This window comes from Fulmarus glacialis, unplaced genomic scaffold, assembly GCF_000690835.1.
Source record: "Fulmarus glacialis isolate BGI_N327 unplaced genomic scaffold, ASM69083v1 scaffold6384, whole genome shotgun sequence".
Lineage (NCBI taxonomy): Eukaryota > Metazoa > Chordata > Aves > Procellariiformes > Procellariidae > Fulmarus > Fulmarus glacialis.
This window is the reverse complement of record NW_009205986.1, coordinates 42,679-66,442: the sequence shown is the minus strand read 5'-3', so window position 1 is coordinate 66,442 and position 23,764 is coordinate 42,679. Positions and strand designations below refer to the sequence as shown.

At 39.7% G+C, this 23,764-nt stretch overlaps 1 protein-coding gene across 1 annotated transcript in view; it reads left to right on the top strand.

The window, feature by feature from the left end:
* FRMD3 (FERM domain containing 3) overlaps positions 1 to 23,764 on the top strand; it is a 63,983-nt gene that overhangs the window by 5,009 nt on the left and 35,210 nt on the right. Inside the window, exons 2-4 of the mRNA XM_009575572.1 lie at positions 4,737 to 4,815; positions 16,844 to 16,941; positions 18,168 to 18,291. Of these exons, the coding sequence (XP_009573867.1) occupies positions 4,737 to 4,815; positions 16,844 to 16,941; positions 18,168 to 18,291 (301 nt within the window). The remainder of the gene's footprint in view (positions 1 to 4,736; positions 4,816 to 16,843; positions 16,942 to 18,167; positions 18,292 to 23,764) is intronic.

Here is a 23,764-nt window from a genome sequence, read left to right as displayed (position 1 = left end):
CTGGAAACCTTCTACGCTGTGTGTGTGTAGTTCCTTCATGAGGGTCTAGATCATGACTGGTTTCAGCATTTGATATCATTTAAATGGTTTTAGTTGTTCTTTTGCCTTTGTCTCTTATGTGCTGTTAGCACATAAACTGGCAAATGAATAGCCCTATTGCAATGGAGTTTGCAGTCAGTGCTATTCTCCACGCTAAAGTCCTTTGAAATTATTGTAATTGTGAATCTTTTTCAGTGAGAAAGCAAAGCCTGTGATAGTAGGAAATTCTGACAAAGCCTTGGGCATTTCACTGTACCAGCTGCTCCTTATCTGACAGATAAAGGACCACTCTAAAAGAAAAGGCTTATAGCTATCATAAAACTGATTATATTCAGGCTAGTTTTGTGCTGAAGAAATGTTCTTCTGCAAATTGAGTTCTGTTTTGGGAGGGTTGTTGTTAATGTTTCCACTTTAATCTGTGAGTAAGAGGTAGAAAAAGTAATTTTGCTTTCAAGGAATTGAGGAATTGTCTGGCTTGATAATCTCATCTCTTGAGCTGATACAATTCACTGCCTGTCTTGCTTTCCGCTACAAGTGAATGAGAGAATATGAGGTTCTCATGTGTGTTTCTCCAGTGCTGTAAAATCTGTGAGACAAAAGCCTGACTAAATGTTTACATATCATCAAATGCATTTTTGGAGGAATATTAGGCTTATGATCCATTTTAAAATTAAGATGGAGAGTAAAGTGGATAGCTGTGGGGGTTCCCTCCTTTCCATTTCAAGTGTTCATTGTTTGTGGCTGGTTTTCTAACTGGGAAAGAGGAACAGAAAAAGAGGATCCTGTTTCCTTCTGTAATTGCAGGGTACCTTCTTATCTCATCTCCAGAGATGAATCGGATGGAGCGGATCGTATTCTTTTTAACATTTCAAATTGCAGGTCGTGCCATTCTTGCAGGTGTTACTGAGAAAGGACCTCTGTTTAGCAGGCTGCGGCAGCCTTGTTTTGTATTGCTTGCTGCACTGCTGAGGATTGTTACAGAAGCCCGAGTCTAGGAAAAGGTTTCCAAAGTAGGCTTCAAACTGCCTTGCCAAGTCTCCTGCGTATTCTGTCCATTGCTGTATACTTCTGTCACGTTCTGTCCTTCTGCTACAAGGAAAACATTTCCTATTACAACCTTTGCTATTAGCTGAATGTGGGCTATTTTTTAGTGCAGTGTACGCCATCCTTTCCTCACTATGATACTCTCTGCATGTGGGGCAGCTGTTGCTTTTCTGAGGTTACCACATACTTCCAGAGTGTGGCTTTTCTACTGTAACTTTTTTTTTTCCCTTTCTTTTTACCACAGCCAAAGTTTCAATCATTTCATTGACATGCAAAAATTTGGGTAAAATTCAGTACGTTTTTAGGAGCTTGCAGTAAGCTTGTACTAAGCTAGGGCCCTGCAGAGCCATGCACTAGTTGTTCTTATTTCTGCATCCCTATTTCAAGCACAAACTACTTCTAAGTCTGCCAGAACATGTTAAAGTCCTTTTTTGCTGAGGAAGAGCTCTTGCTCATTTAATACAGGTTGGCTCTTCTATCACGTTTTGTAAGTGGAACTGTATTCTGAAAATGCAAGTTTTTCTCCCTTGCGTAGTTTTTAGAAGGCTATTTAGAAGAGACAGAACCATTAAGATGACTTATGTTATCTTTGGCTTTATCCAGGCAACACGACTCGTTAGTGCATTTCTGGATGGCTGTTTTCCTTTCTGATACACTGAATTCGGTTTACCTTCTAGTTTGCCATTGCAGGGCAGGGAGGGCATAACAGTGTCCTCTGTTTTGCAGCCTATTTCCAGTCACTGTAAGACAATGCTGCGGTCGAATCTAAGATGCCGAAACCCAGAGAAAGCAGTCTGTTTCTCTTGCCTTCAGAGGGCTCATCCAGATTTAATTAGCTTGAGTGTTCAGACCGTTCCTAGAGAACACTTAAGGCTTGTTTTCCTTTCTCCATTTCCTTTTGTTTGTTTCTATTTGTTATTGTTTCCTTGCTTTCTTTTTTTCTGTATTTTTCATCTCTCGATCCCCATCTATTCTGACATTGCTCCTTGTGTCTTAAATGAGTAGTTATTTAAACAATTAAAAAAATGTGAAATCAGCAGTTCTTTTTGAAGCTGACCGTACTTAAAAAAAGTGCAACATGAGGTCTTCAAAGGGGAAGATATTCCTTCATCTTGAAAAGCAGTTGAACCCTCCAAAAGATGCTATAAAAGAACCATAACAAAAGATGTAATGCATTTTTTTTTCTGTTGCTTTTGTACATCACATGGAACTATGTGATATCCAGAGATGTGTTTCTGAAAACTGCAGCATACAGGTAAATACTGCATTCAAAGTGGTTTCAAGAATATCATGATTGTTGAACTAATTTCCACATGCAGTTTATACAAGCCAGTGAGCTAGTAAGCTTGAGGAGATGGTACAGTAAAATGTTCCGGTAGTTTAGTGGTTACTGTTACAGATTACAATAGCTAAAATGTAATTCTCTGTTTTACCTATTCTCTTCCTCCATTTTCTCTGTAATTTTCTTTGTCTATTTCTTCTGCCTTCCCTTCTTTTCCTGCTGTAAAAGCACCATCTCTTCAAGATTTAGGAAGGTTAGATTGACTGTTTGCATTGAGTATACATTAAGACTAAGGGACTTTTAAAACGACTTAGAATATTATAGATCTGCACTTTACTATGAATTAATGTTGCATGGATGCTCTCCTTTAAACAAAACAAAACCCCCAAATCCCAGCTTGTTAAAAGTAAGGGTCTATAAATGTTGAGTACTAGTGTAAATGTATGCAGAAAGTTAATTTTGTGGTTAACTATTTTAATAAGAGGACTAGAATGCTGCATTCAGGTCTCTAGGACACTCCCCAACGAGCACAGTGATCACATGTTCCCATTTTGTCTGATGCCTCAGCTTTTCCTCTATTTCTGTCCATGTAAAAATGGCTGTGCCGGTAAACATTTTGGTGAAGAGGACCCTTGCACGGCTCACTGTGCGGAGGCCCTTGCTGCTTGGACAGCAGTTCTGCCTTGGTGCTTGCTCTGTCCCCGAGCTCTCTCTCAGTGTTACCAGCAGGCCTGCCGGTTACCATGGCCTGTGTAATACAGGTGGGTTTTTTCCCCACGCGCAGTTTGAAGATGTGGTATTTTCCTTCTCACTTCGAACTGGAGTTTAAAACATGAACATTACCTGGCTACAGATAGCTCCGAGGGCTTTGCCTACCTGTGTATTGTGCCTGATGTGATATTTTTAAGCCTTCTACTTGGTTTTCACACGTCTTTTACCCTAACATGATTATCACAAGATGCCTCTTTGACTAAAATAATAGTCTTTGGTTTGCTTTCTGTCCCTCCTGTAATCACTGAAAGATCACTGGCCTAGGATTAGATAATGTCTTGAATGCTATCAAAGATACAACAGTGGGATATGAAGCTGTGTTCATTAATGTAAAACTGAGAGACACTGATCACAGAATTGAAATAACTCCTGCTACTCTGATTTTTTTTCTTTCTTTCTTTCTCTTCTTTTTTTTTTGGAGAAGTGAAAGTATTGTACTTAAGGCCTGGTATTAATACCATAGCTCAGGAGTAGGTAATGTAGTCTTATTAAATACTGGAAACAGAAACAGTTCTGTTGTCTCTAGCTTCATGAACCAAATTTAATTAATGGTTTCTTCCATTTTGTAGTGTAGGCATTATCATTACGAGGAATAACAAATACACATAACACCTTTGTATCTCATTGTGACAAAATGCAATTGCTTCCTGTTTATCAATTGCCACAAGAAGAAAAAAAAAGAAAAAGAAAGAGCAGCCCAAATGTGTTTTGTACTTCTTGGATCAAGCAATAAGTCTTGTGAGGTGCAAAGCCATTTATAAATTGATTTGCACAGGTTAGCTGTATTTTGCACGTGCTTTCGCCTTTTTGTCGTATGTTCTATTCTTTTCATATGTGTATATATAACATCTATTGGTTTTGTTTGTTTGAATCCATGCCTGATGCTTATCATAGAAGGATAGAATCATAGAATAGTTTGGGTTGGAAGGGATCTTTAGAGGTCATCTAGTCCAACCCCCCTGCCATGGGCAGAGACATGTTCAACTAGATCAGGTTGCTCAGAGCCCCATCCAACCTGACGTTGAATGTTTCCAGAGATGGGGCATCTACCACCTCTCTGGGCAACCTGTTCCTGTGCCACACCACACTCATTGTAAAACATTTCTTCCTTATATCTAGTCTGAATACCTCTTCTAGTTTAAAACCATTACCCCCCTTGTCCTGTTGCAACAGGCCCTGCTAAAAATTTTGCCGCCATCTTTCTTACAAGCCCCCTTTAAGTATTGAAATGCCACAATAAGGTCTCCTCGGGAGCCTTCTTTTCTCCAGGATGAACAATCCCAACTCTCTCAGCCTTTCTTCATAGGAGAGGCGTTCCATCCCCCTGATCATTTTCGTGGCCCTCCTCTGGACCCGCTCCAACAGGTCCATGTCTTTCTTGTGCTGAGGGTTCCAGAGCTGGATGCAGTACTCCAGGTGGGGTCTCACCAGAGCAGAGTAGAGGGGCAACTGATGCAACTGATGAAGGGCAGCAAGAGATGCTTCAGAGCTAACCATCACACAGGCTACTTTGTAGGACTCTTGGAGGCCACTCCTTCAGAGTGGCTGAGGCAATGTTTGTTTGCTACGGTTCTCATGCTTTTTCTTTATAATGTTTCAGCTCATCCACCATATACCATGTGCTTTAGAGTGAAATTCTACCCACATGAACCCTTGAAGATTAAAGAAGAGCTCACCAGGTATTTTTTTGTTTGTTTGTTTATCTCTGCATTTAATGTACATCGTTAACAAGTTCAAAATAAGACAGTTTGTTATGTAGGGTAAGGTTCTCACTACTTATGCTAAAATACTGCAGTAGACAGACATTTGCACTACTGATAGCTTTTTTTATTTATTGAGGATACCTATGGATTTTTAAAAGCAGGTTAAGGGGACTTTTCTGTAACATACAGAGAAGTAGTGATGGTGTTGAAGAACTTTCAAAAAGAGAGGCAATGGTCAAATGAGTGGGCAAGGATTATCCTGACTCTTCCCTTGGCAGAGATTGTGGTCTTGGGTTCCTTTTGTGTCTTAGTTTTTCTTTTTTTGTGTGAAATAAGCTGTGAAGTTTAATTCAGTAATGACCCTAACTCTTTCAACAGGAACATAAATAGCCTCCCTGAATTTTCTCTCGTGTGTGTCTTTAGGACCACAAACAAGATAGTATTTTTTAAGTGCTGATAGACCTTTAGCAAACTGCTGTAGAGTGCAATACATTATATTTTTAAAGTACAGGAGGTTAAGAAGTCTTGTTGCTTACATTGGAGTTTTCCAGCCTTTGCTATGAAAACACACCTGTGCAACAGATCAATCATACTTAACGAATGGGAGTTTTGTCCTTCCTACTAGCCGTTGTGAATATTCTGTTGCTCTGGGTATTTTTCAAGAAATGTACTTGGGGGGAAAAAAGTAGGAAAGTAACAGCTCTTTTGACCTCTGCACCAGCTGTGCAGGACTGTATGTACGCCTTACTGCGTTGTTAGCCAGCAGGCCACATCGCTGACTAAAAGTTGCGTGTTGCAGAAGCATGAAGCACCTGAGCACTTGTTGCCTGGAGTTCTTCATTGATGCTTTCCCCAAGCCCTGCAAATTCTTATGCTCACAAGTCACCTCATGAATGGGAATGATCCCATTATGAAAGTTTCATACTGTAAGTTTCAGGAGCAGCTTGCATTATGCTGAATGGTAAGTTTATAGTTTGTATAGAGCAGCTGGAACACACTATAGTTTGTACAGAGCAGTTCATATTATAGCTGTTTATCTTGGGTGAAATACTGAAACTGTTTAGGTGAGTGAACAGGTTGTAAACCAGGAAGTCAAGGGATTTTCATTATTTGTTAGTGTTTATCCTTGGATGAACATTTTACTTTTTATGAGCCAGAGTATAAACTTTGTATAGGCCTTTGTCATTCAAGAGACTTAATTAATTGATTTTTTTTTTCTCTTAACTACTTGGATTCCCTCCCAGGAGAAGTTTTATCGAAATGCAAAGCACCTAGAATTAGTTCACTGAAGTGTATTGTGCTGTCAGTATGGTTTAGGCTTTGCTGGAACATTTCAAATTAATTTTTAAAGTCAAGCGGCTGTATGAAAAATGTTTTACAGTCTTTTGTTAAAACTAATACTATTAAGACCTTAAAAAGGAGAAATAATTTCGCTTTTCGTATGTCCACCTTGTGCACCTGACACTTTTTTGTATCTGATCAGCTTTATAGTTTCCCAGTATTGCTATTTGGGAAGCTTTGCTTTGTCTCTGCCCAGGTCTCTTACACAATAACAAAGTATAGAAAATGCTCCTGAAATGAGCAAGTGAAGTGTAGTCATGTAACTCGCCTCTGAGAATTTGCTTCATCAGAGGGTCAGATTGAAGGTGACACTCTAAATTGGCTTGAGTTAAATTTTTTTCTTGAATTGCAATGATTGGTGAAATTCAAGAAGAAAAAGGTCCATTAGTATTCGACAGAGGGCAGTCAAATGGCTAGTTGGCTTTTTGGTAGATTTTTTTTTTTAGCTCTGCTAAAAAATCACATTTGTTGAAGTGTGTGCTTAAGATGATTTGAAAATAAATTAATAATATTGTCACCCTTTGACTTAAAAGCCATCTGTACTTCGTAGCTGTATATACAGTCAGCTGAGTCAGAGTAATAGTGCTTTGCATTTCTGCTACTCCCGGTGCCTAGGCATGTCACAGAGCTGCTCTCTTGCTTCTTCAACTGGGTGGAAATCTGACGGGTGTCTGTAGTCCCCATTTAGATAATGAAATTAAGATACAGTAAGACTCATCCTGTCACATGGTCATACTACTCTGGTTCAGAATATTAATTAACCCCATGTGGATTATTGTCGATGCAGTCTTTGTAAAAGCTTTATAGGAATAAATCTTTAATGAAGTACCTTAAAAACATCAGAGACACACAGGTGTTATAAAGAGCTGGTTTTCCTGCTCTTCCATGGCAATATCTGATGTTAAAAAATTATCATCTATTCAGTACATGAAGCTGTTTGTGTATGGGATAAATTGTTTGATTTCTGTGAAAATAGTATAACATGGATAGAAATACTATTCAGGAGTTAGACATCACTTGCAAGAAAATTGAGATTTGTCACCTCAGATTAGTGCTGCTTCATTTCTGTCCTGCCTTTGGTAGGCTGGGCTGGGCTGTAATCCTTGAGTTAGTTTGTGGTTTTACAAGTGGAACTATTTTCAGCAAATTAAGATGGAGAATGACCTAGCTGAAGTCATCCCTCTGTCTATGATATTATAGAAAAAAATCCCGTAAGAGCCTGAAAATGTGTGCACACTGCGTGTTCAGAGGCCAGGAGTGCTTTGGGCAAAGGATGAAGCTACGTGCTTGCCTGTCACTGCATTTCGTTCCACTGCTCAGGACGCCTGTGAATATTGTCAGTCACATTGTACCATTCCCAGCCGCTTACTTTCATCTTCCCTCGTTTTAATTAACGATCGCTTCCATAGCTATGCTTTTGAAATAAAATCAGTGCCTGCCTCTGGTTGTTAAGGCACTTTGAGATATTATTGCTAAATAGGGAATCCTGTGGACTTAGGACAAAGTTTCTGCCTCTCGCTGCAGAAGGAGGTTCTGTGTGGTCCTTGATCTCTGTTTTCTCTAGAGTCAGCTGGTGTTGGGATTGCAATTCACAAGTTAACTTCAGCAGCCAAGGGGGTTGTGGCCTTGAGCTCTCTTGTTTCTGTAATAACAGGCTACGTGAAACCCAACTTGTCAACAAGGTCCAAATCTTAATGCACTTCAATGCTTAACCTCCTCAACTCATCTCCTTAACTTGAGTCACCATGGATTTGGAAGATTGGTCCTTATTTTTGGAAATTTTTGCTTCCTCAGCAGGGCAATGAGGCCATACATGTTTGAAACGTGTTTGAGAAAGACTAACGACACAGTTTTTAATAGTTAAACTAATCAGGCAGTTTTCCCAATGCCTTTTAAAAAATTGTGATGAGAAAGTGGCAAGGATTTAATTTACTTTTCTCAAATGATCGGGCCTCTGGCTTTATTTCAGGTGCGCTGGAGGCTCAGCAGATTGCAACACAAACAGTGAATATGGATTTTTGAACAGTTTGTGTAATCTTTTAAACAGAGAGAGGTGCTCAACCTTAGTGGGAGAGTGATTTTCCTCTATGCTGTGGCCATCTCTGAGGGTTTGACTTCTGCTTCATGTGTAGTATCTGGAGGACGTCAGGCTCTTCTGAATGGTACATGGTGGCTTTCTAGAGCTGATTGTCTAGCACTTACAGGTGATGTGAAGTCAGAACAAAGTATTTCAGTTTCAGAAAACGTTATTTAATTGGCTTCACTGAGCATCCCTAATGAGAGTAATAACTACTAGTTTTTAATTAGGCAATAGCAACATGACAAGCAGGTCCTCACATCTCCCTTGTTCCATGCCACGTATACCTGCAAAACATAGTTTCGGTTTCTTTTCTCGTTAAATCAGCATCTGCTCTGCAGCCTGTTTTCTGGGTGACGCTATACAGGATTGGGGTAGAAGCCTTGAATATGTACCTTTTCAGTATTACTGCTAATTTCCTTTTTTCCTAATTTTCTTTTTTTTTCATCTTCTTGGTGCATTCCAGTTGTTTCCAGAGAGCATGATAGGCTTGATCATGAGAGGAGGTATTCTTTAGCTATGTGCACAGAACCGCATGCAGAAAAAAGGATATTCCAGAGGTCACTATGATGATCAAGATTATTCTGCTGGCATGGCATGCGAAGATATAAAATTGCCATGAAGGAAGTAGTAACCACAGAGGTCATTCAATCCGCATTACACACAGCATCCCACTACACTCTCTGGAACGCACAGATGTTTTTGCTCTGTGCCTCCCTTCACTATTCTTTGATCGCAGGTCAGAGCCCTGGGAAGGTCCACAGCTGGGAAAGCCTGAGATGCTGTGCGTGAACGGAGTGGGTACAGTCAAGGGAGTGTGTACAGATGGATCCAAAGACCGGTCACACTTGGGCACAGATTTTTACTATGTTATTTCCTTTCAGTGTTCTTGTTTAGGTAATAAATAAATCAGTTTTTTTTCTTTCTTACGCAATAAAGCAGCCCAAGGCCTCATGCCTTGTTATCTCCAGATCCCTACATTATACTGGGTATGTATAATTAAAATGAGAGAATGTAAAGTCATTTGAGGTCCCAAAGGAATGATCTAAAATGCTACACTAAAATGCTACAGATAATACTGTGTCAGCAGTAATCCATGATTATTGTAGAAAAAACAGACCTAGAAGAGGGCATGGGTGAGGAGCTGGTGGAATTAACCAAAGATGGATTATTTCAACTAGTTTTCATCATGCCCTTTTTTCCTAATCCATATATCCTAATCCAAGAAGCAGTTCTTCAATCACTAGGCTGTCATAAAACAGTGTAATGAGTACTTTGATACAAGAAAAGCAGATTAAAAAATGTTCAACTGCAAGCCATGTAAAATGACAAAGACTTGGGGTGTGTAAACATGGCAAATTCAAGAGCCCTGAGTGAGCTAGCTTGGATGAGGAAGAACAATACAGCTGCATGCATGCAATGCTTGACTAGTCCCATCTCAAAGAGCTGTACTGGATACTGCCTTGTGCTGGAAGAGCTTTTCCCTCCAGAGCTGGGAGGCCAGTTGAGCCTGATAGTGCTGGCTGTTAATGCTTGAATATCAAACGATTTATTTGCAAGTTGAGAAGTCTTGCAATATGTTTATCCTTCCAAGAGTGAGCCAATATACCCTGTTCCAGGCATCATTTAGGAGTACCTCTGCCTCTCTGAGTACCCTGTCATGCTTTTCTTGAGATGTGCAATGGTAGCTATGTTTTGATTCCTCTGCAAGTCCACTTGTCTGTTTTGGCTTTCTTGAGGCCATATTGGCAGTTGGCAAGTGAGTTTATAGTTTTAATAGTATTGGACTCACAATCAGATTGAATAGCATAGGTCTTAAAAATGAATAAGAATTGTTAGTAAGAGCACTTGGTGCTGGCAGGCTTGCAGATAGATTTGGGGTGGGGAAAAAAATTATCTGGGAGAGTCCTGGATTTTTTGGTGGAGCTTGTGCCTGTGGAAGAAGGAGATCTTACACGTTCAGAGGTCCTCTTGTGGTCCTCTGAGGGGAAAGCAGGAGGGTTGAGAAGATGCAGTTCAGTTGTAGGAGCTTGCAGAGGAGAATCTATTCCTGTGCTGTGGTGGGGCTTTTATGTATCCAGCATCCAAAACAAAACTTGTCCCTTACCACTCCTTTGTCCTCTTTATTCATCGGTGAAATGAATTCTTGTGTAGCAATAAAGCTTTTTTTCCCCCTGTAGCCAGTGCTGTCAAGCAGCTGGCAGGCATGGTAATTTCTCACACTTTTCCCTTTTCCCAAGGAAACACCATACGCTGTGATGCAGGCACTGGCCAGCTCCAAAGCCAGGAGGACAAGCCCACATATTGCTAGATCAAGCGGCAGTCATCATCCTCACCACAGAAATGAGAGATTTGAGATTACTGGAAAGCTGTTATTCAAGTGACCTTCCTACCCCCACCCCAGGACAGAAAATGGGCTATTTCTTTCTGAGGGAATAGTTTTGGTGGTGTTGGTTTTTTTTTAATACTACGGACCCAGGGCTCCTCTGATGATTTTGGTGATCTAGGAGGAACATAGGTTCAGGATGGAGTTACAGGGTGCTGTTATTTTTGTTCTGTTTGAATCCTTAGCATTAGTACGTCTTTCCAGAAAGCATAGAACAAGGAGGGTGGTTCTTCCTAAAGGTGCCTGTTAACACAAAAGACAGTCATGCAGTTTCCCAAATAAGTTAACAAGATAGTTCCTACTACTTTTGATGTTAGATACTTTAGACAAAAAGATTTTTCTTTTTTCCTGTGTTTGAATTAAGATTATGTTTTGAAGTCATGATGGCTATGCTCCTAGTTCCTTATTCCTCTGCTAGAATTTGGTTTATGACTGATTAGGTGGATTGAAAGGGCGACTGCTGTACTAACATCATTGTGGCACGCTTATTGCCATGTGTATGTGTTTTACAAATGCTGTGATGGGTTTAAGCCACAATAGTGTGAACAAAACTTTCATATTCCAGAAAAACAAGAAAACAAATAGATGATCTCATCCTCACCCAAGTTCACTAAAAGGTTTCTTGAATTATTATATTAGGAATTTTAACAGTTACGTTCCTGCCTATTCATTTTAGTATTATTTTCTGGATCTGTTGCACATGAATTTGTCTAATTGGGTTTTTTTTGGACTTATTAATGCTGTTTTTCTTTACAACCACCTGAGGCAATTAATTCACTGCCTGCTGTGTAAGGTACTTTCTTTCATCTGCCTTAAGCAATTTTCTGATTTCACTGACTTCCCTCTACCTCTAGTATTGCAGGATTCAGTGAATAGCAGTTCTGCATTTGCCTTTCCTACTCAAGATTTCATAAGGTTCAGGCTTATTCCCCCTCAGTCACCACCTCTCCTTGTAAGGGAGGCTCTATCCTCTGACTCATTTTAGTTTTTTTCTCTGTATCAAGCTCAACTATGTCCCACTTAGGATGCAGAGGCTAGAGCTAAGGTAAAACATTCAAGATGTGATTACGCCAAGGCTTTAAGTAGTGGCAAAATGCCCCTCTGTCTTGTTCACAGTATCTTTCTCGATGATGGCCAACATTTTATTGGCTTTTTTGGCTGCTGTGCACCCCGAGTTGATTTCAGAGACCTGTCTGTGATGACTCCAAGATCTATCTGTTAACTCTGTGTTTTATCGGTAGCTAATGGAGTGATGCTTTTCTTTAGTTTATAAGATATCAAAATACTTCTCAAATATTAGTAAGTAGACAAGCAATATATTTTTAGAGAATATAATTATTTTCTCTATTAGCCTTGTTATCTAGGTGGCACTGTAAAGCACAGAAGAGATGTTCTCTTAGTTGTGGTATTACATACTACTATGTAATAGTTAGTGTTTAGGTTACATTCATAGACTTTGGCAGGAAACTAGCGCTCCTGCAGTGTACTTGATGATATCTACTGTAGAAGACAGAATGCAAAGTTAGTGTCCAGAAAAATATACATAAAGAACTCATAAATTCTGCTGGGGCAGGAGGGCACCCAATCCAGGAATATTGTAAACACGTGCATTTGCCCTCTGCTACTCTGCATACCTGAGTATGCACGGTAGCATGGGAAGGAGCAGTGCAGTCAAAGTTAAGACACTACGCCGAGATAACAATTTTCGAAACATTGCTGGATCTCTCGAGGTGACCGTGTCTGTTAGCTGGAAAGGCTGCAACAACTCTGGGAGGAATACTTGTTACTGGAATAAAATGAGTGAAGTGACCTGAACACAAGAAAAAAACACTACGTGGACAAACCACAAAGTTTGGCTGTGGGAAAGCTTTCCTTCCTCATTGAATATCTTAAAATAGATAAATAAATTGACTGTTAGGCAGTCAGCAACATGGTCTCTGGGGGTCATGAAACCTGCCTGAAAACAAGAATAGATATTGCTGACCCTTCATCTGCAGTTGCAGGAAGGGCTTGGCTAACCTGGAGTTGAGTCATCTATACTGCAAACAGATAATAGATGGAAATGAGGTTATTCCAATGATAGACATTTGTAAGCGTAAGTGCTGAAGCACACATTTACTAGCTTGCTGGTAAGCCTGAGTACTTAGGACTGTAAATCAGGCTATAAAGTTGTGCCAGGGCTTGAAAAAAACAGGTGTGGTGGAAGGACACGAGAAGCAGCAAAATCAGATCTAATGTAAGTGTAGGCAATTTTAAGTACGTGCATAGATCTTACTGAATTCAGGAGTCAGGTACGCATTCATAGGTCTTTGCTGACCTGGGACATAAATTAATTTATCAGGATTATAGGAAGCGTCTGAGGTTGGGCCAACCTTTGGCAAAGCTTGCAACATTGGCTTTCAGTCCGAAGTGCATATATCTCCTTCATTTGAAAGAACTACTTAATGTTGTGGTCTTGTTCCAGGCTGCCCTTCTAGCTTTGGAGATGAACAGTTTCCCGTACAGCTTGCTGTGTGGGTGGTCTCTGAAAAACACATTCAGACTCTCTGACTCTGCTCTGCATGGGTATTCCCCTGCCCTTCTTACAAGTGCAAGTGCTTCCCTTGTGTCCCAGCCGACAATTTCTCCAGTGTCCACTGTGAATTATGCTCTGTGCCTCTTTTCCCCTCTTGACTGCTGCCTTCTGTCATGGAGGTGTTTCTTTTTTTTTCTTTTTTTTCTTTTTTTTCTTTTTTTTTCTGAGAAGTGGATTAATTCTTTGAAAGTGCAATTTCAAACCATTTGATTAAGGATTTCAATGGTCAAATGCACGCAGCAACTCCGTAGCACAGAACCTTAGTGACAGAAAAAATACATTTCAGTATTTTTATTTTACAAATTATTAGTGTAATAGAAAGATACTTGAACAATTTAAGAGACACCCTCTTGCCCCCCAAACAGCCAATGAAATTTTGCAACAACAAACTCCCTTTCATGTAAGGGAGGAAAACCAGAGCTTCTTCCTCAGACTAGCAAGTGCTAGGGATTACATATTTTGAAGCAAAGACAGATGAATAACATCTATGGCCCACATTTGTGACAGAAGCTAGCCTAAATGATGGCTTGTGTTCAGCTCTGTCATGCCAGGATGATCACTGGGAAGAAATCAGCTCCGAGGCACAAATGTTCTTTTCCCTAAAATTATATCTTATGTGCTGTTTTGGTTATATATAATCTCTGCTTACTCTTACTTCTTTTTTGTTAACATACCTCTCAGCAAAAATTGAATATATATTTTGTGTTTTCCCAATTGTTACAGAAAGAAAATATTCCCCAGTGTGTTAGGAAGATAAGACAATGGAAAATGTGTTATACTGAAGTTACGGAAAAATCATAATGGAAATGTTCTGCAAGTTTTTAATTCTGATTTTTTTTTTTCCTGAACAACTTGCAGAGCCAGTGATTTAGGTGGGGGGAATGGATAACAATATATTTTTATTAGCTTCATGTAATTGACAAAAATGCATATATTGACAATTTAGATTGAAAGAGTATATATTATTTTTTATTGTAATGAAGATAACTTTGGGGGATATTTTTTTGTCAAATTTTGGTAGTTTCATATTGCAAACAGGCTTAAGTAAGAAACTATATAATACCTATCTTTATTCCTGTTTGATTTCTTTCTGGGGAAAATAAACCTGTGTATTTCTTGTTTAAGATTAGCTCAGATAACTGAGACTATTATAGATGCAGAAATTTAATAACGACATTGAGGGTATTTGATCCTGGTCAGCAACAAACTATTTGCTTAGAAATGCCACAAGTATGCACACTCCCACCCGAACTCCCATGTTCATCTATATAGAATTTTAGTGGAATGCATAGAAATGAGTTTTTGCCCTCATTCTGAGGGGTTTCTGTTGATGCTGCTGTTGTCTTTGGTCTTAAGTGCTGGTGTAGTATCTTAATGACCCATCACAAACTGTTGTATTTATGGCTGTGCCCCTGTATTAAAAAAACTGGTTCTGAATTCTACTGAATTCATGTGTGTGTGTTTTCAGGTTTATTCTCATAGAATAACCGTATATTGGGGGACTCCCTACCATCTCACTTCAAGACTCTAACTTGTGATTTGCTGCATAGCATTTGAGAGAGAGAAAGAGAGAGGCTGCCTGACTCTTGAATAAGTTTGAGTAAATTCTTGAATATTTTCCATTCTCCCTGGGCTCTGAAGATAATGGCTTGTAATAGATGGTCAAGGTGGGCAGCGTAGGGGCCTAATCTTTCTTTTGTCAATACCAAAATATTCATAGAAAAGTAACTGTTTGCAGCGTTTGCTTCCATCCGTACAGCTGGAGAGCCAGACCTACCACAGTCATGAGACTTCAGATTCTTAGTTCTAATCTCAGCCTTGTGTCCGCAAATGTAGGTCGAGAGCAGTGGGTTAATATGCTTTTCCAGAAGCCTATTTCCTTTCATATCTCATTATAGTAACTTTCAAACTCAGAAACTACCAATGTACAGTGTCACTGGAGATCTGTTGACCTTACAGCTCAGCTAACAAGCCATGCTGTGAAATCTTGGGATGCCCTTTCATAGGTCGCTTTTTTTGGCACTTCTTAAAAGGTGAACTCCATTTGGCCTCAAGCTTATGGTCAATCTGGAGAACCACAACCCGATTTTTCACCCTGGCAAGACTTACCAAAAGTTTTGGGATGGGGTCTGCTCATTTGCCCAAATTATGTGTGGTATCTGCATCAATATACTGAGCCTTTTCCAGTAGGCTGTCGTTGCGGATTAAAAATTTTTACTGCATCTCACTGAGGCCTTCGGTTTGCCCTGATGCAGTTCTTCTCTGGGAACTACCTGTACTGTTGCAGTCCCAAATTGTGGAAGTGAATTAGTGAGCTGTTACTGGACACTGATTACAGAAAAAAAAAAGGGGTTGCAAAATAAAAAAAAAGTCTTTGAAGTGCAAGGTTCCTGTAGAAACTTGTAATACTGTAATGCAGTGAATGGATGTGTTCAATATGAGAATAAATTGCTTTTCTCAGTGTAACTGTCTCTTATTTATATACCATTTAGAAACAATCCAAGGAAAAGGAGAAAAATTTCTCTTGCCCTTCAGATAATACTTCCAGTCTTGCTGGAACTTGGAACTCACTGTAAGCTTACTCACTGTAAGCTACTTGGTGCAGTAGCTCATGGTACACACAGAACCAAGTAACTTGAGCAAAATATGACTGACATCAGTGTTATTCATAAAACACATTTTTAGTGGCTACACTGTAGCTCAGGGTTGGAAGTGACTGGCAGCATCAAGGAATGTCCTGAAGGTCTGCAGAAGCCACTGAGTCTGATAGCACCCTCTCGATAGTTGACTTTATCTGGCTAAAGCAATGTAAATGGTTTATTTTCCCAGAGGGGTGAAGCTGCGGAATGGTGCAGCTGTAACCAGCCAGGTGCCTGGGAAAGGAGCTGCGAGTGAGTCGCTGGGCTGAGTCGGTCCGTCTCTGGGAGGTTGCTCTCTGGGGGAGAAAGCAGAAGAGAAAGCGGTGGCCTCGTGGCTGCGCCTCTCCTCTGGCTATTAGAAATAATGCTGCTCCATGGTAGGAGGCAGGGGGCAGGTAGAAGGAGCCTTTTGTTTTCTTCTCCCCAGTTCTTCTGGAGGAAGAACAGCTCTGAGAGGAATGGGAGAGGTTCCCCCCAGGCAGGTCCCCTGTGCCCGCCACCCCCCTGGGGCCTCAGGGAGTCGTTTCTGCCTCAAAACTTCATCTAGGATTCTTTGCGGATTAAAAAAAGAAAAGGAAAGAAATCCTCTCCACTGTGGTCAATGTGCTATTTTGTCTACAGAGGTAGAGCGAGAGATTTCGTTGTGTAAACCTGTATTTAATGAGAGGGGGTGTGCTCAAACAAACTTACGTTACTGTAATTTATTTCACGTTACTAATGAGCATCCTAACAGCTGTATGTTTGAAATAAATGCTATCTCTTAGTGGGTTTTTGTTACTTCTGCTGTCATTATTTCACTGTTAGTGAGAAAAACCTCTTGTTTTACATCTAGTTTTTTGTGTGGTTCCACTTTGCCTTGTTTTCCTGCCATTTAAGGTAGCAAGAGAGGGATCCAGAATAGTTGCACATCTAGTTTCACACTGATAAGTTAAATCTGTCATAAAAAGATGACACATCATTTCCTAATTTTTTCAATTATATTTCAGATACCTCTTATATCTACAAATAAAAAGGGACATTTTCCATGGCCGTTTGCTGTGTTCTTTTTCTGATGCTGCCTACCTGGGTGCCTGTATTGTCCAAGGTAAGTACAAGCAGCAGGCTTTTTTAAATACTTAACTCATAGGTGCCTTCAGTAGAAAGAGAAACTCAAAATTGTTGTGGGAATATAGCTACCAATAACGTGGGTTTTTTTTTTCTCGGTTGTACTGTTTCCCTGCATTGACATGCATTGTAAAGTGTTTTTAAGTAATTCAGCCATTTAGCCAAATAAAACCAAACTGGAACTTTAAAAAAAAAAAACAACCAACCAACCAACCAATGAGTTATCTTAGCATTTAAGTGAAAAAGCATGGCATCAATGTTAGATTCCAGTTATAAACAGAGCAAAATTATGTTCTGAATCTCAAATGTAAATGTAGCCTATTCCGTTTGAACTAAGCAGGAAAAAGTGTCATTCAGTGCCCTTACTTATGGTAAAGATGACCTGTGTGATGACGGAATCTCTGGCAAAAATAGCAGATGTAATTCAAGGAGAAAGGTCTTTTTTTTCTCTTTTTTTTCATTCTCCCCCTCTTTCTCCCCATCGTTTCCTTGGGGCCAAATTCAGGTGTATGTCTTGGATTGCACACAGAGAAATAGTTAGCTAGATGTCTGTTAGGGACTTCGTATGTGTGGAAGTCCTCTTCATTCTGCCTTAACATGAATTAAGCTCTTAATGCATTATAAGGCATCATAGCCAAACCAAGATTTAGTCTAGACCTTATTAAAAGAGGCTTTTTTAGAAAATTAAAACACCAACTGCCATGTTTGGGTATCTAAGTGACACATCTTTTAGAAAAGGAATCAAATACTGCGGGCCACCTTAAATAATGTTACAGCCTGTGTTTCTCTGCTAGACAGAACTGAAGGAGTCCGTATCAGGAGGATAATTGGTGTGAAAAAGAGGAGAATCTGGAGTGCATTGTTTTAGTTCTGCCTGGTACCAGAATGACAAGTACTCAAAGGGGGAGCATTACCTATGCCTCTGTTTTACAGAGCATGTTTCTACCACAGAAAATAGGTTAAGATTGCTAATTACTGCTGCAGTTAATAAGCCATGATCTTCACTTGAAACTCATTGATTGAAGTGGCAGATTTTGTTGTTTCAGTTAACTATCAATTTTTCAAAGTAGCATTTCTTAAGAGATGCTGGATTCTGACTGATCATGGAAGTGTCTTGAATTACACTGTCTTTACTGACTTTTTACCATATTGACTAATGTTGCAATTGAATTTTTTTGTTTTGTTTTGTATTTCGGATCTGTTTAGCTGAGCTTGGTGATTATGATCCTGATGAACACCCAGAGAATTACATCAGCGACTTTAAGATTTTTCCCAAGCAATCACAAAAGCTTGAGAAGAAAATAGCTGAAATGCATAAAAATGAATTCAGGTAATTTAGAATGCTACTTGGTAAAGGGACAGCTAAGAAATACTTTTATCTGTTTCCAAATAGTGTATGTTAACTTAGGAGGGTTTGTTCCTTGGATTATAATAGATGCTCTACCAATATACTGTCTAATATGCTGTATTTGAAAATGCAGTTTCAGCTTAGTGGGTTTTCTTTTCCTGTTAACCTTCATTAATCATAGCTGATTCCTGCATGTGTGCTGGTAATTTAGACTGCTTGAAATGTAGGCCTGGTTAGGGGGAGGGCTCCCATCATGAGTGCTGCTCTGGTTGATTAGTGGAATAACATCTTTCATTTAGGGATCACACTTATGTCTTTTGCTGTGAAATTTCTGGATGTAGTGCAATTATAGAATTCTTGATAGATACTGACCTCACTGAAACTGTAATAAAGTTATTTTATCTGTAGGTTGCTAACATAGTGGTGAATTGCACAGAAATGTATTTAAGTAACTTCTCTGGAACACTAAGGAGGTGAGATTCAGAACTCTGCATGCTCTTTTTCTGTCCTAAACTTTTAATAGTGTGACAAAGGGGAATGAAGAAAGATAGATTAATCAATCTCTTGGTTTCAAAGTTGAATGTGCCTCTGAAGTATGGTGTTTCAGGAGAGAAGTAGCAGTGCGTTGTGCAACTATACCCTCTTCAGGATTGTCAGCGAATGACACGCACAGCAGTCATGACGGCAGCTTGCACCATACCCTCCCTAGTCATTTCGCTTAGTTGAGCATAGTCCTCGGAAAACTTAGAGAGGAATAGGATGTGAAGAACATAAAATGAAAGCCGATGATTAATTACATAAAGTAGAAGTTAGGCGCAGTGGCTTATAGCTCTTTGCAGCCCTCAGGAACTGTCTTCTTTCTTTTCTGTTTTCTTTCACTTATGCCAGCATCTGATGTGCCTTACCTATTTGTCTGGTTACAAAGACAGTTTCAGAGCTGTCTGGATAGCTACTGTCTGGCAAATTTCACTGTAGCTCTGTCTTCCCATTTATTATTTATTATTTATAATAAGTTATTACATTTTTTACATCAGACATTCACTAGTCACATAGAAGTTTTACCTTTTTCCCGATACTTAATTCCATGGATCTCTATTCTAGGAGTACAAATTAATAAAACATATCAGTCATATAATGAGCTATATATAGAGAGGTCCAGTGCTAGACGATCAGATTTCCATATCTAGCTGGAAAAAGATGATTAGAAAAAACCCTGAGCTTACTACAGGCTTCTGTCTGGTATTGATCAGCACATCTGTCTCACTGCATTCAGCGAGTTGAATTTTCTGATAAGAATTAATATTTTGCTGCTCAGTGAGTATTTTTAAAAATGCTGCAGAAGGTTCCCCTGGCCTTTTTGTAACAAGATATTTGAATGACATGTTAGATGAGAGCTGTTGTGTGAGGAGAGCAGAAGAGACTAAGAGCCATTTAAATCCAGCTGCCATTCTGCTACCTTCAGAAGAGTTACTTCTGAGTGTCGGCACTGCAAGTGGGTCTGGTTCTTCGTTTTCTTTACACATGTAAATAAACAAAGATCATGGCATCTCTCTCCTGCAGCAGGCTCCCATATAGCCAAAGCCCTGTGACTTGGAAGGGGCTAGTTCTTCACTGAATCCTGTCTCGGCATCCTCCAGGCCTGTTCACTGGGCACATCTTTTCTTCTGTCCTACAGCACGATGGAAGAATTTGCCTTTTGAAAGGCGCATGAAGACAGTGAGGGGAAGTGGCGATAGGGTACTGTGATAGCTGCCACTGACTTGGTGACTCATCATGTGTCATTTAGAAGCCTTGTTCTTGTTAATTAAAACAGATGTATGATATGGTCCCCCTATTTCTTATCCTTTGTGGCTGTGAGAACAACACTGGATTTTAGCAAAATGTGACCTTTTATGTGACTTTCCCCTGCACCTAATTGCAAAAATATAAATGTGACAGAAATGCATGTCAGCTTTATTGTGCTGTGATTAATTGTCTTGTGAATTTTAATTACTTATTCTTCCCTCATTGAGAAAGGGAGAGGTACAGGAATAATTTCATTGAACCTTACCAGTGGTGGGGTAAACACCTGCCTTCATTTCATCACAATACATGTTCTCCATTTCCTGTCATTCCAAGTAAGTCCTCTTTTGAAATGTAGTATACTGCTGGGAGGCGAAGAGATAATGCTCTTGTGACTTAAAATCTTAGAATATGTGAGGATGCACTAGGAACTGATGAGACTTGGAGACTTGTTCTTAAAAGAATTCAAAATTGATTTGAATATTACGTTTTTGGGTGTGGTTACAACAGAGCATAGCTACTGAAGTAGTAGCTACTTGCATTTCTGTTTCCCTGCCACTCTTAACAGATTGGAAGAAAAATTAAAATCTAGATATTCTGTGAGTGTATTCTGGTATATCTTCTTCTTCAAGTGAAGTGAATGCTAAGGTCCTCCCCAGGTTGTTCATTTGCGTGTCCCTTATCCAGTTTAGTTAGATGTGTGCAAATGTTTGTAAGGTTGCATTGTAAATCACATCAGTGAAATGATTCAGGTTAAAAATAAGTTATTTTCTTCTACTTGACTTCCACGCAAAAGTACATGGAACCACATGTTCAGTTCTCACCTATTTTGTCAGTATTAAAGATATTTAATACACTGCACTGTGCTCGGTGTATAAAGCCATAGTTCATTTTTACTTCTGGAGACCAAAAGCCCCCAGCCTAACAAAAATATAGTGAAGAATTCTGTATAGAATGCTGGGGAATTTGGGGAAAACCAAAACAAAACTAACCTATCAAATGAGGTTAAGCAGAGCCATAAAATCTTCTAGGTGGAAGAGAGGAAAGCTGAGTGAAAGGTTAATTCTTCAAGCATAAGAGTAGGGATTACTAGGATTACTGGGTTTTTATGTGAAGGATCACTCAGGTGATCTTAGTAATCTCTTTGGGATTCGAGGTTTTGTTTTGTTACGGTTTTTTTTAACATATCAGGAGTTTGCTCCTTTCAGATGTTCCCAAAACAGTTGTACTTTTTCCATGGCAGAATTAGTACTGTTTGTTTGTTTGGGCAACCTGCATTAGTAGCTGGCCCGGTTATTGCTTCTAGTTCTTGCTATTGGATTTTGTGGGCTCCTCTTACAAAAGAATGGACTTTGTACGTATGTACGCACCTGTGTCAGTACTAGTTCTAAATTGACTTCTGTGTTGTTACAACTGTGGGATTTGCTTCAGATGACCAAATAAAACATCAGATGCTTTTAGTGCAATCACATTCCTTTCTCCTTTTTCCAAGACAAAAATTCTTTCCTATGAATTTATGTCTTTACCTTATCATATGTCCTTTAATAGAACATTTGTTACTTTGATAAAATTCCCTGTCTTTTGAAAGATACCTGTCAGCCAGAGCTCCCTGAGGCCAGACATCTGAAAATACAGAGATTTCCAAAGAGAAGATCCACATAAATCCTTATCAAGGGAATTTATATTTGTAGGAATCATGGTTTTTTTCCCTTTTTAAATTTTTTGAAAGGACCCAGTGGTTGAAAATAAAGATTATTTTTTGAAAGCTTTTTCTGAAAGCTAATGCTCCCTTTTTACTTTTTCTGATACGAAATATTATGCCATGTAATTTACATGAAACTGTTATGTAAACAGCCATTAATTTATTTGAAAGTCCTACGCGAATGTTAACTTTGCCCAGTAAATTACAGAGTTACATGACCTGTTCAAATGACTGTTTTCCAGGCTGACCTCATATAGGTAAATGCAAGTTATTTATTATTGCTTGGGATGGTGTCATGGTTTAACCTGGCAGGCAGCCAAACCCCACGCAGCCGCTCGCTCACCCCCCACCCCCCAGTGGGACGGTGAGAGAATCAGAAGGGTAAGAGTGAGAAAAACTCGTGGGTTGAGATAAAGACAGTTTAATAGAACAGAAAAGGGAAAATAATAGTAATAAAATGATAATGGTAGAACATACAAAATGAGTGATGCACAATGCTCACCACCTGCAGTGACCGATAACTAAGTAGTGATCGTTACTTCCTGGAACATGCCTACCATTCATATACTGAGCATGACGTCACATGGTATGGAATACCCCGTTGGCCAGCTGGGCCAGCTGTCCTGGCTATGCTCCCTCCCAGCCTCTGCTTGGTAGAGCATGGGAGCTGTCCTTGGACTAGGAGGGTACTTAGCAACAACTGAAAACATCAGTGTGTTATCAATATTCTTCTCATACTAAATCCAAAACACAGCACTAGGAAGAAATTTAACTCTGTCCCAGCTGAAACCAGGACAGATGGCCAGAGTGGATACAGGCTCAAGAAGGTTGAGTGCTACTGAATTGGCTGTCGTCTCCATTGTGTGTATCAAGTACTCCAGCTTTTGCGAAAGTCATATGTGGGAGAACATCTTTTGGGAGAATAAAAAGTTTCCTCTGAGGGCATGAAATCACTGCCATGTTCTGCTATTAACTACCTCTAAAACAATTTAAACTTTTAAGCTAAGGGGTAGTATTTTCTTCAAAGCTAGATAGCAAATTAATGCTTATCTTTGATCCAAGCTAATCAGAAGTGTTGTTTAAATTTGATTTGAAAGGCGTGCAACATTTTTATCCTTTGCTGCATCATCCACGCTGTAACTACTCCATGGGGATTTAAGCACTTTTAACTTTCCTCCGCTGCTCTAACTCTTACTGTATTCCTTTCACCGTACCATTGGTTACCCTGGGTGCTTAGACTCTGGTGCTAGCAGGAGTACAGGATTTCTTGGTCTCTTCTGATCTGGTTCTCCAGCTCTCGTGCAGACATGGAGCTGTGACTGGAGCCACTGGCAAGCATAATTACAAATGTAACTATCAGAGTATATTCTGGGAGGCTGTCCTAGAAGACTTGGCAAGGGTTGCTAGAAAATGCTTCTCTTTGTGGGCGTTAATATCGTTTGATCCAAGATTAAAGCAACTTCTCGCATGCTGTTGAATACATTAAAAAGTGCTAAAACTAAATTCCCATTTAGCAAGTCCAGAATAAGGTGCAGCTTGTATTTAATTTAAGAGCTTCTTGCAATTAAAACTACATATTATCTGCTTTTATGCATTTAATGCTGGCAGCGCACTCATCTATGCTTTATATTTAGCTGCTCGTACTACCCTAATCAGATCGGTATGTAATGGCCTCGTATGCACGAAGGGAGTCGGATCAGAAGGGGACATATGATATGCTCCAAAGCTGGCAAGTCACGTTACAGGAGACAGAAGCCACTTTGTTGGGGACCGAGGATCTGTTGAGGTTTACATGGCGGGGTGGTGGTGGTGGAAAAGAGCCGGACTTGGGCTACAGCAGGGATAGCTGACTTCCAGGCCTAAGGAGCCAAAGTCTTTGTAGTTCTCAGGACTTTGGAGAGCTGAGGAGGATGATGATGTGTAGTGGGAGTTCACAAGCAGATAGTGGTGACAGCTGCTCGGGGTCCCACC